Source organism: Microcaecilia unicolor, chromosome 10, assembly GCF_901765095.1.
Source record: "Microcaecilia unicolor chromosome 10, aMicUni1.1, whole genome shotgun sequence".
Taxonomy (NCBI): Eukaryota; Metazoa; Chordata; class Amphibia; order Gymnophiona; family Siphonopidae; genus Microcaecilia; species Microcaecilia unicolor.
Genome location: NC_044040.1, coordinates 12,161,505 through 12,174,112, shown reverse-complemented (window position 1 = coordinate 12,174,112; position 12,608 = coordinate 12,161,505). Strand labels below are relative to the sequence as shown.

Here is a 12,608-nt window from a genome sequence, read left to right as displayed (position 1 = left end):
GGAGAGAAAATCAAGGTAGCGGCTGTGAACAGCACGCTTAAGTATTTTGGAGAGGAAGGGTAGGAGGGAGATGGGGCGGTAGTTGGAGGGACTGGTAGGTCTATGGTCAAATAGACTCAGATCTGTGGCAATAAGGTTTTTTGGCCAATGATGATGAGAAGACGGTGAGATTGATATTAATGTTGGAACTCTTTGAAGCCATTTTCCTTTAAATGATGTCATTTTTGAATTAGTGGATTTTTTGTTATATTTTTGATTGTTCAGTAATTCCACACCACCATTAAGTTGCTTAGTGGATATAAATGTAACAAATAAATCAATCAGGGATTTTGTTCTTTTTGATAAGCAATTTTAATGTTGTAGCTTCAATAGTAAAAAGCCTTGACATTTTGGAAAAACTGGCAAGCCGCCTACAAAGCTGGCCTCAGACCATTGCTAATGACGTCACTCCCCCGCGCCTCTGTCGAATTCACTCCCGCAGCGCAAGGGGCTGGCCAAGGAGGTTAGCGGCCAGCCAGGCTCAGCTCCGCCCACCCACCCCCGTCTCTTAGCAACCCCCAAGCTTCCGGCGCTTTGATTGGGCGCCCGCGGGGCTGCCGCCTGCCGCGCCTCTTTTCAAACCCTGGAAGATGGCGGTTGTGGTGCTGGGGGTCGCTCCGTCTCCCTAAAGGAAAAAAAAGGTTCAGTGCAGGTAGCGGAGGCTTACGGCATGGAGGAGAGCACGAAGCCCAAGAAACGGGTCGCTCAGCGGAAGCGCTCAGCCAGTATCTGCAGCCCACAAAGCCCGGAAGGCCAGGCCGCCATAAAGTAGGTGGCTGCGGCTCTTAAACCTCTGTGTGCAGCACCAGTGAACCCTCAGGCTACGTGTTTAATGATTTAAACCCCCCCCCCAGTGAAAGGCAATACTCACTCTGGCCAACCTTCAGTGTCGTCCCCTCCCCCCCCCTGTTCAATTTACTTTTATTATTATTTATTGCATTTGTATCCCACATTTTATCACCAATTTGCAGGCTCAATGTGGCTTACATTTGCCGTAATGGCTGTTGCCAATTCTGGGTAACAGAATTTTTTTTTAATTTTGTTACATTTGTACCCCGCGCTTTCCCACTCATACATGGGGCAATGGAGTTCCAAATGGTATTGCGTTAAGGTGCATACATACATGGAACATGATATATATGGAACAGATCGTGGTATATACATACATGGTAAAGTCGAGATTGGGTGGCGGGGATAGTGCTGGGCAGACTTATACAGTCTGTGCCAGAGGCGGGGATAGTGCTGGGCAGACTTATACGGTCTGTGCCCTGAAAAGGACAGGTACAAATCAAGGTAAGGTATACACAAAAAGTAGCACATGAGTTTATCTTGTTGGGCAGACTAGATGGACCATGCAGGTCTTTTTCTGCTGTCATCTACTATGTTACTATTATGGTAAAGAATACATTATGGCAGAGAAGAATACATTATGGTAATTGCAAGAAGGTTCCTGAGTGAATAAATTAAATTTAAAGTGGTGGTGCTTGATCATTACATAGTAACATAGTAGATGATGGCAGAAAAAGACCTGCACGGTCCATCTAGTCTGCCCACGATAAACTCATATGTGTATGTAACTGGTTAGGCAGTCATGCGATAAAAGTTTGGTTTTATATAGATCATGTATAGTGATACTATTTAGTTTTTAAGATGGCTGTTTCTGGTACCTGGTATCCTTAATCTCCCCTCGGAGCTTTTGCTGGTAACACTCTGGGCGAGGAGTGTCGATAGCAATTGACAAAAGTCATTTACCGACGTGAAAACTGCCTACTCTTCTTTTCGGTAAAAGCATGCATTGATGGTTCTTTGAGCTGTCAGGATCTGTTGGTGTTTTGACTATAGCTTTTATTTGCTGACCGCCCCCCCCCCCCCCCCCCCCCGAAGCCTCTGCTGTAGGAGGATGGTGCCTAATTGTTGGGCCAGTATTTATTTGTGACAGTTATATCCCACATTATCCCAAACAAGTTTGAGTTCAATGTGACTTACAATAAATAGTATTGGATACATAACTAAGAATAATGCATAAGAAAGTAATTTGTTGTAAGAATCCAATTTTGCAATACAGTATAAACATACTGGGATAGCTATGGATGTTTAACATTTAGAAAACCTATTATGAATGAGAAATTGTACATGAAACAAAGAAAAAAAAAGAATGGTAAATGGAGTAATAACCCAATTCCAGTAATAATTAATTGCTTGAGATATGGTTGTTCTTTGTGAGGGCTTGTTTGAATAGGAACGATTTGAGGATTTTGCGGAATCTAGTATATTTCTTATTTTGGGTGGTGAGTTCCACCATTTGGTTCCTAGGTAAGTAAAGTCTGCAGAGTGGACAGTTTTGTAGATCATTTTTTTGTAATTTGGGAGGCCCTTGGTGCTTTTTGTTTTGTTTAGTTTTTTGTGCTTTGCTCCCTTTCTCTGTTATACTGGAGTTCCATCTGAACCAGTCAATTGTCTTGCCAACATTCTTTCCCCGTCCTCATACCCGCTATGGCGAAAGCAGTTTTCATACCTTGGACTGCAAGAGAGCATTGGCCTTTTACATGGAATGGACAAAGCCCTTTAGACAGTCCGCCCAGTTGTTTGTTTCTTTTGACCCCAACAGGAGGAGAGTCACCATCGGAAAACACACTATCTCAAATTGGCTAGCAGATTGCATTTCCTTCACTTATGCCCAAGCTGGGCTGATTCTGGAGGGCCATGTCACGGCTCATAATGTTAGAGCCATGGCTGCGTCAGTGGCTCACTTAAAAGTCAACCTCCATTGAAGAGATTTGCAAGTCTGCAACGTGGTCATCAGTCCACACATTCACATCTCACTGCCTTCAGCAGGATACCCGACGCGACATTCGGTTTGGGCAGTCGGTGCTGCAGAATCTGTTCGGGGTTTAGAATCCAACTCCACCCCCCTAGACCCATTTTTGTTCTGTTCCAGGCTGCACTCCCAGTTAGTTGTTTATGGTTTCAGGTTAATCTATGTTATGTCCTCGCCGTTGCGAGGCCCAATTGACCAATGTTCATTGTTTTGAGTGAGCCTGGTTGCTAGGGATACCCCCCATGGCAGCCTGCTTGTCCTCGGAGAAAGCGAAGATACTTTCCTATAGCAGGTATTCTCTGAGGACAGCAGGCTGATCTCACAAACCCGCCCACCTCCCCTTTGGAGTTATTTGCTTTTTTTATGCTTTTTGATTTAACTGAGGGAACGTGCTCACACGATGGGCGGGAAATCAGTCCGTGCATGCGCACTGCACGCGCGCTAGAAGACTCTGGCAAAACTTTTTTTTTTTCAAGCTGTGACAAAACCTTTATTATGTTTCAAAGTTTTTATTGATGATTCCACAGATTAACACAATCATTTGATTAAGTACATAACAGTTTTAACTTTGTCAGTCATATGTACACTAATCCGCGGTTGTTATCATCAAATTTTATTGTTACAATTTCCTTCCCAATTCCCCCCTTCCCCCTTTAATACTGTCTTTAACATAATCCTTGTACCAAAATAGAACAATAAACAACAATGAACATTACACGCTATCTGCACTTTCCAAGAATAATAACCTGTATTTGTATCGTGGTAAACCCCTTATCTAATACCCCCCTCCCTTTCATCCCCTTCCCCCCCCCCCCCCCTTTATTATGAAATATTCCGCATTCACTTCATGAGCCATTCAGTCACATCTCCCACTCACTCCTGTGCTACGGTGTTGGTTAAGTTGCTCTGCCTTATGTTGTGCTACTGAACTCTAGTTGCCATTATCCTCTCCCTCCTTTATGGTCCCTTATGTGGAAAATTTATTTAATACTGCACTTCTCGCTTTATGGGATATACTTTGTAAGTACTTGGTCCAGATGGAGATAAACTTCCTTCTTTTCTTGGAAATGCCCTGGGCTTCCCTGGCCTCCCAAAGCATCAATTCATGAAACCTATTCCTCCAATGCCAGAAGGAGAGCGGTACCACCTGCATCCAGTGTCTAAGTATACATTTTTTCCCCACGGCATAAGCCTTGCATATCAATTGTTCCAAATTCCTATCCGAAATCCCGTAGGCTGTCCTATTTAAAAGTGCTCCTCTCCAAGATGGGAGTATTTTTTGATCAATGATGCTCTCAAGGTATTTCCTCCACGACCCTCCAGACCGGTCAAGACGCATGGGTTATGTCCTCCTACCAGCAGAGGGAGACTGAGAAACACTGAACTTTTGAATACTGTATATATAACCTGTGCAGTACATTCACTAGCCAGTATTTTCTCAGTCTCAGCAGAGGTAGATGGACAGCCTGTGCAGTCTTCAATAGTCTGGTGAGGTAGTTTGATTATACAGTTAAGGGGGTTTTCTCCTCTTATTCCCATATTTATTGGTTTGGGTGTTCCCTGTACGTGGTATAAAAAAAAAAAAAAATAAAAAAAAAAAGTGCTTCGGGGCCCTGGGTCCGGTGGGGCCCAGTTTTTCCCCCTGGGGTGTTACACCTGTTTTCAGGTCCCTCCCCCTGTGCTGCTCTCTTTGGAGACGCTGGCAGCTTGTGCCTCGGCTGCTTTCTATGATTGTAGCCTTGAGAGCCCCCACTTTTCAGCTGCCAAAAAGAAATTGAGAATATCTCTTTAAGAGCTGTCTGCAGCTTTGTTGGTAATATCTCTTTAAGAGCCGTCTGCAGTCTTGGTTTGCATAGGAACGGACGAAAGGTCCGTTGCTATTAATAACGAGAGAGAGAGAGAGAGCAGAGCGGATAATTGTGGGGAAAGCTGGGAGACAGAGTGTTTGCATCGGTCAGCGCTTTGAAGTAATGGCGGGCAAACTTCTCCGCTGTCGCGCGTGTTCGCGCCGAGGTGTAGAGGCGCCGGGAGGTCAGTGCCGCTTGTGCGGCGAACCGAAGCAGGCCTCGCCGGTGGCGGCACCCCCGGTTTTAATAGCGGAGGCCCCAGCTAGTTCGGGGGTGTCGGGAGTAGCGGCAGCGTCGGCAGGGCCGGTTCCGACGAGTTCAGTTTTGGTGGGAACGTCCGCCATTTTGGATTCCGCGCGTCCCGCGGAATCAGCTGTTTTTGGCCCTGCTGCTCCCGGATCGGCTCCAAAGGTAGCGTCGGAGGGTCCAGGGGGCGTTGGGTTTCCTCCGGATTTTGTATGGACCCTGTTTCAAGCCTGGAAGGCGGGACCCCCACCTTTGGGGGAGGGGGCTAGTGCGACTCTGGCTAAGAAGCCTCGCTTTGAGTGGGACGACGAGGAGGCCTTCTCCCCTGTAGGATCGGAAGGTGTTTTGAGTGATATCGCGGATCCTGAGGGGTTTGAGGGTCCTCAGGATCAGGAGTTGGTGGTCCCTGGAGAGGATCCTTCTGTAGTAAGAATTTTTCACAGGGAGGAGCTTGCGGAGCTCATTGAGCAGGTCTCTTCCACCCTCAAGTTTGAACAGCCAGAGGCGGTTTTGGGGGAGGCTAGGCAGGTGGACCCCTTGGTTAAGGGGATTCAGCGGCAGGCTAGGTCTTTTCCCATGAATAAGGACATCCGGGATATGGTGTTTCAAGAGTGGCATTCGCCGGATTCTCCCTGTAAAGTGTCTAAAGCGATGTCGAGGCTGTACCCTCTCCCACAGGAAGATAGGGATTCCTTTAGGGCTCCCACAGTGGATGCGGTGGTGACAGCAGTGACAAAAGCCACGGCTATCCCGGTGGACGGGGGGACTGCTCTCCGGGATCCCCAGGATAGGAGGCTTGAGGCTTTCCTCAGGCGGAGTTTTGATTTGTCGGCTCTGGCCCTGCAGGCCTCAATTTGTGGGGGGCTGGTTGCGAGGGCGTGTTTCCGTTGGGCCGAGAAGCTGCTTGATGATTCGGTGGAGGTTGGGACCTCCGGGGTACAGGAATTAGCCAAATTGGAAATGGGATCCTCCTTTTTGTCTGATGCGCTTTATGATTTGCTCCGTGCCTCGGCCAAGAATATGGCTATGCTGGTGGGGGCACGGAGGGCACTGTGGTTGCGAGGTTGGGTCGCAGATGCGGCCTCCAAAGCTAAGCTTTGTTCGCTTCCCTTTAAGGGGTCCATGCTCTTTGGTGAGGATTTGGATAAGTTGGTGAAAGGTCTCAGCGATGCCAAGGCCCCTCGTCTTCCGGATTTACGGCCTAAGGCGGCGTTTAGGGGTTCTTCCTCCCGAGGTCGGTTTAAGGAGGCTCGCCGGTATAGGCCCGGGAGGTCTGGTGGGGCCTTTAGAGGTCGGTTCTTCCAGCGAACACAGTCCTTTCGGGGGAATCGGCGAGGAGGCCGTGATTTTGCCGCGGGAGGACAGGTTTCGGGGCGTAATTCACAATGAAGGTGTGCGGGTCCAGGCCCTGGTTCGGATAGGGGCTCGGCTGAGTCAGTTTTACCAGGACTGGGCCCAAATCACATCGGATCAGTGGGTGCTCGAAGTGGTGCGAGACGGGTACGCTCTGGAGTTCGACGGCTCGCCTCCCGAAAGGTTCCTGGAGTCCCCTTGTCGTTCGAGGCTCAAGCGGGCGGCGGTGCGAGACACGTTGGCGCGGCTGATCAGTCTGGGGGCGGTAGTGCCTGTTCCAGCCGCTCAGCGCCACTTGGGCTGCTATTCAATCTATTTTGTGGTCCCAAAGAAGGAGGATGCATTTCGACCTATCTTGGATCTGAAAGCAGTCAATGCAGCTCTCAGAGTACCCTCTTTCCGCATGGAGACATTGAGGTCGGTCATTGTCGCGGTGCGGGAAGGGGAGTTTCTCACGTCTTTGGATCTGACGGAGGCTTATCTGCACATCCCCATTCGGGCCGCTCATCAGCGATTCCTGCGCTTTGCGGTTTTAGGGAAGCATTTTCAGTTTTGTGCTCTGCCTTTCGGGTTAGCTACGGCTCCTCGAACCTTTTCCAAGATCATGGTGGTAGTGGCGGCGGCCTTGCGGAAGCAGGGGGTTCTGGTGCACCCGTATCTGGACGATTGGTTGGTGCGGGCCAAGTCCCGGTCGGAGAGCGAGGAGTCCACGGCTCGAGTGGTGCAGTTTCTTCAGTCGCTGGGCTGGGTAGTGAACTTCGGCAAGAGTCACCTGGTGCCGTCACAGTCGCTGGAGTACCTGGGAGTTCTATTCGATACCAGGAACGGTCGGGTCTTCCTGCCGGGCCTTCGGATTCGCAAGTTGCAGAGTCAGATTCGGCTATTTCTGTCGGAGGCGGCTCCGACGGCCCGGGAGTATCTGCAAGTCCTGGGGTTAATGGCGGCCACCATAGAGGTAGTTCCGTGGGCCCGGGCGCATATGCGACAGTTGCAGTCAGCTCTTCTCAGTCGGTGGGCGCCTCTGTCGCAGGAGTTGGATGTACGCCTTCAGCTGCCGGTAGGCCCACGCCTCAGTCTCCAGTGGTGGTTAGACCCAGGCAATCTGAAAAAGGGAATGCCGTTGGAGGCTCCGCAGTGGGTGATTCTCGTCACAGACGCCAGTCTTCAGGGCTGGGGAGCTCATTGTCTCGGGCAGGTAGCTCAAGGACGCTGGTCTCAGGTAGAAGCTCAGTGGTCCATCAATCGTTTGGAAACCCGGGCCATTCGTCTAGCGCTTCAGGCGTTTCAGAGTGTGCTGGTGCGGAAAGCGGTCCGGGTGTTTTGCGACAACGCCACCGCCGTAGCTTATGTCAACCGTCAGGGGGGCACAAAGAGTCAGGCGGTCGCGGAGGAGGCGGCGCTGTTGTGTCAATGGGCGGAGGCTCATCTTCTAGCGCTCTCCGCGGCACATGTGGCCGGGGTAGACAACGTGGAGGCAGATTACCTAAGCAGGCATGCTCTAGACCCCGGAGAGTGGTCGCTTCGTCGGTCGGTGTTCAATCGCATTGTGTCAGTCTGGGGTCTTCCCGTGTTGGATCTCATGGCAACGGCTCGCAATACTCAGGTTCAGAGGTTTTTCAGTCGCCGGAGAGATCCTCGAGCGGAAGGCATAGATGCGCTTCTAATGCCGTGGCCGCAGGAGTTGCTGTATGTGTTTCCCCCATGGCCGTTGGTCGGTCGGGTGATTCAGCGCATTGCTCGACACCCCGGACAAGTGATTCTGTTAGCCCCGAATTGGCCGCGTCGGCCGTGGTACGGAGATCTGGTGCGGTTGGCGATAGCGGATCCTCTGCCGTTGTCAGGTTCAGGGGTGTTGTGTCAGGGACCGATAGTTATGCCAGATCCGGATCGGTTCTCGCTTACGGCCTGGCTCTTGAGAGGCACAGGTTAAGGAGGAAAGGTTTTTCGGCCAGAGTTATCGATACGATGTTGAGTTCGCGTAAGCGGTCCACTTCGTTGGCGTATGTCCGGGTCTGGCGAGTTTTTGAGCATTGGTGTGCATGTAGGCAGGTGCTGCCCTTTCGGGCTTCGGTGACAGATGTCTTGGAGTTTTTACAGGATGGTATGGACAGGGGTTTGGCCTTGTCTTCTTTGAAGGTGCAGGTAGCGGCTTTGTCGTGTTTCCGTGGAAAGCTCCAGGGAAAGTCGTTAGCTTCTAGTCCGGATGTGGTTCGATTTTTGAAGGGTGTTAAGTTACTGCGCCCGCCACGGCGGCGGATGGTACCTTCGTGGGATTTGAATCTCGTTTTGGATACTTTGGTGAGGCCGCCGTTTGAGCCTTTGGTTTCTGTTTCAGATAAGGATCTGTCCCTAAAGACGGTGTTCTTGGTGGCTATTACTTCAGCTCGGCGAGTGTCAGAACTTCAGGCTTTGTCTTGTAGAGAGCCCTTTTTGTCCTTTTCCAAGGAAAGGGTTTTGTTGCGCCCGGTGCCGTCCTTTGTGCCCAAGGTGGTCTCAGAGTTTCATGTGAATCAAGTGATTTCCTTGCCAGTTTTGGGTGACTTGGCAGGGGATGCAGAGCAGCGTCGACTGGCCAAGTTGGATGTGCGAAGAGTCTTGCGCTGTTACATTTCCAGAACTCGTCACTATAGGCTTTCTGATCGTTTGTTCATTCTCCATGGTGGGGCAAGGAAGGGCGCGGCAGCTTCCAAAGCTACGATAGCTAGATGGTTGAAGGAGTCAATTGCTTCGGCGTATTTGCTGAAGGGCCGCGTGGTCCCTAAGGAATTTTCGGCTCATTCTACCAGGAGTATGGCGGCCTCCTGGGCGGAGAGTAGTTTGATTCCTCCGGTGGATATTTGTCGAGCGGCGGTTTGGTCGTCTTTGCATTCCTTTGTTAAACATTACAGGATTGATGTGCATGCCAAGGAAGAGGCAGGGTTTGGGGCTGCGGTGTTGACCTCGGGCCTACGGGGTTCCCGCCCTTAAGATATTACTGCTTGGGTACGTCCCATGCGTCTTGACCGGTCTGGAGGGTCGTGGAGGAAGGTGAAATTAGATCTTACCTGCTAATTTTCTTTCCTCTAGACCCTCCAGACCGGTCAAGGCCCGCCCTGTCTGTACTGTAGGCCAAGAGGTCTGTACTCTGTTGTTCTTGCTTGGCAGCTGTTGAGTGTGATTTCTATGGTTTCAGACTTGGTTTGTATAAGTCTGGTCAGGTGTGACCGTGTTTGTTCGTCCACCTGTGGAAGCACACACTATCTGAAGGACACAATGAAGGATATGAAGAAAGTGTCCAATTGACAATTACCACGTACGGGGTTATTAGTTCTAGTTGGTGTTGTTGTTTTCTCTGCTTTGTCAGGGTTATACTGGCTAGTGAATGTACTGCACAGGTTATATATACAGTATTCAAAAGTTCAGTGTTTCTCAGTCTCCCTCTGCTGGTAGGAGGACATAACCCATGCGTCTTGACCGGTCTGGAGGGTCTAGAGGAAAGAAAATTAGCAGGTAAGATCTAATTTCACCTTATGCACCGCCTTCCAAAATATTTTTACTCTATCGCACCTCCAAAATGCATGCAAAAAGGTATTCCTTCCTCTGTTGCATTTGGAACATTGGGCATCGGGTGTCCACTCCGCTCTTGCTGCTTGTGTTTGTGTCATGTATCCCCTGTGTATTATTCTGTATTGACTCTCCTGCAGCTCCGCCCCCCCACCTGTTTTGGGATATCTATGATCAATTTTGTAAAATTTACTCCCTTCAATTCATATCCCAAGTCTTTACTCCAGGCTGCAGTGGGTGCTTCATAATTGCGAGGGGGGCAAAGCAACAGCAGCGCTTTGTGCAAACTAGATATTGAAACCTGATCATATGCATCCCCCTTTAAAAATTCTCTAAGCTTTTGACTCATTTTTGTACCCAGAGCTTCTTGGTCTAAGCTATACCAATAGAGGTGTAATTGTCTATAAGTGTAGTGATCCTTGTTTGTTAGGGATAGCCTCTGCTGTAGATCCTGAAATGTATACAACCTTCCATCTGCATTGACTAAGTGTTCCACTAAAGTGATTCCCATTTCTGCCCAGTTTTTAATGGTCCCTGCTTCCATTCCAGGTTGGAAGTCCCCATTCCCTTGAAGAGGCAACTGATCACTGACATTTGGATTATGATTCCAAGCCGTCATTAGGGAACGCCAGACCTGTCTTAAAGGTTGTAACAAAATACTGTTCTTACATACAGGCGGTAAACTAGTTGATTTAGCCTGCAGAAGAAAATTCATATGCCAAGCCCTATACAGTGCCCTCTCCCATCCAATAGGGGTATACTGATTTGTGTCTAGCACCCAGTCTCTGAGATGTCTCAGTAGACAGGCCTGGTTATATCTTTGAATATTGGGTAGACCCAAGTCTCCCTGTGTCCAATTATCATAAAGATATTCTAAACGTAATTTGGACTTCTTCCCGTCCCAAAGGAATTTCCTACAAATCCTATTTAACTTTCGTATATCTCTTCTTAATAAGTGTATTGGCACGGCTTGTAAGATGTAGAGCCATCTAGGGAAGATGAACATTTTAAACATATTAATTCTCCCAGTAAGTGATAGGGGCAGATGGCTCCACTGCTCAAGAGAGCGTCTTGTATCCTGTAGCAGTTTCTCTATATTCAGGTGATACAACTTTGAGGTATCCATGGACAACTGCACTCCTAAGTAACGAAAGGACCCATCTGCCCATCTCAATGGGACACGGCCTTGCCAACTCTCCTCGTGCTTCTCCCCACCGAGCAGTGCTTCTGATTTCTCCAAATTTAACTTAAAACCTGAGAAATCCCCATATTCTGCCATACATTCTAATAGAGCTGTCAGTGAGGTACTTGGATTAGTCAGATGGGCTAGTAGGTCATCTGCAAATGCTGCGATCTTGAACGTTTCTGCGCCCACCACCATCCCCTTCACGTCAGGCGTCCCCTGAACATCTCTGATCAAGGGATCTAATGTTAATACGAACAGCAAAGGTGACAGTGGACAGCCTTGTCTAGTTCCCCGATATATCGAGAAGGGGGCAGATAGTATTCCATTAACCCACATTTGGGCCTGTGGAAGATAGTATAACGCCCGTATTGCCTCCTGAAAAAACTGGCAAAACTTTTTTATATATATTTTGCTTGCAAACTGCCGTCCGATTCCTGGGCCAACGCGGACTTCGACCCACATGTGAGAACAATCAGCCTGCTCTCCTCGGAGAATACCTGCTACAGGTAAGTATTTTTGCTTTCCAGACTTAAAAGCTGTAAGTGAGCATCCCTTCTCTGAGAATGACCGCTTCTGCTTACACTGGTGCATTAAAACCCGTCTGCCTCTGACAATGGCCAGCATTTTGAAAACCTGCCTCAGCTACTTAAGAACATAAGTGTTTCCATACTGGGACAGATTGAAGGTTCATCAAGCCAATCCATTGCATAAGTACCTCGCAAGATCCCAGAACAGTAAGACAGATTTTATGCTGCTTATTCTAGAAATTATCCAAACCTTTTTTTAAACCCTACTAAGCTAACTGCATTTACCACATTCTCTGGCAATGAATTACAGAGTTTAATTACACATTGAGTGAAGAAATATTTTCTCCATTTGTTTTAAATGTACTACTTGGTAGCTTCATTGTGTGCCCCCTGGCCCTAGTATTTTTGGAAAGTAAACAAGCAATTCACATTTACCTCCATCATATCTCTCATCAGCTGTCTCTCTTCCAAGCTGAAGAGCCCTAGTCACTTTAGCCTTTCCTCATAGGGAAGTTGTCCCATTCCCTTTATCATTTTCATTGCCTTTCTCTGTACCTTTTCTAATTTCACTATATTTCTTTTGAGATGCATTAACCAGAATTGCACACAGTATTCAAGGTACGGTCACACCATGGAGTGCTTTTACTGTCCTATATAGCCGAGTTCTCATCTCCAGTAGGTAGTGGACAATCTTTCTTATAAGCTTCTGTTTCAATTTTTGGTTCAGTTGAGTTTTTTTTTTTTTTTTTTTTTTTGGGGGGGGGGGGGGGGGGGGGCTAAGGCTTCTGCTGCTGCTCTCGGGGTACACCTAGTAGTGCCAGGTTCCTCACCCCTCCTGCCGTAGTTGTCTCCTTCCCCTTGGGGGGGGGGGGGGAGAGGAAAGGTTCTTAAAACAAAGTTTGTCTGCTGTCAGCAGCTTTTCATCTTAGGAGGGGGTGGAGCATGCTTTAAACCCAGCAATTCCTCACTGAGAACTTGCACCATTCTGTCTTCCCTGTTTTCGATTCTTTTTGGTGAATATGCCTTTAAGTGTTAGGTCATACTCTCTC

At 48.6% G+C, this 12,608-nt stretch overlaps 1 protein-coding gene across 2 annotated transcripts in view; it reads left to right on the top strand.

The window, feature by feature from the left end:
• The first annotated feature begins 601 nt into the window (after positions 1–601).
• LOC115478772 (neuroepithelial cell-transforming gene 1 protein-like) overlaps positions 602–12,608 on the top strand; it is a 47,903-nt gene continuing 35,896 nt past the window's right edge. For both annotated transcript variants that reach the window (XM_030216372.1, XM_030216371.1), the window contains exon 1: positions 602–807. In XM_030216372.1, coding sequence (XP_030072232.1) covers positions 710–807 — 98 coding nt within the window. In that variant the 5' untranslated portion in view covers positions 602–709. The remainder of the gene's footprint in view (positions 808–12,608) is intronic.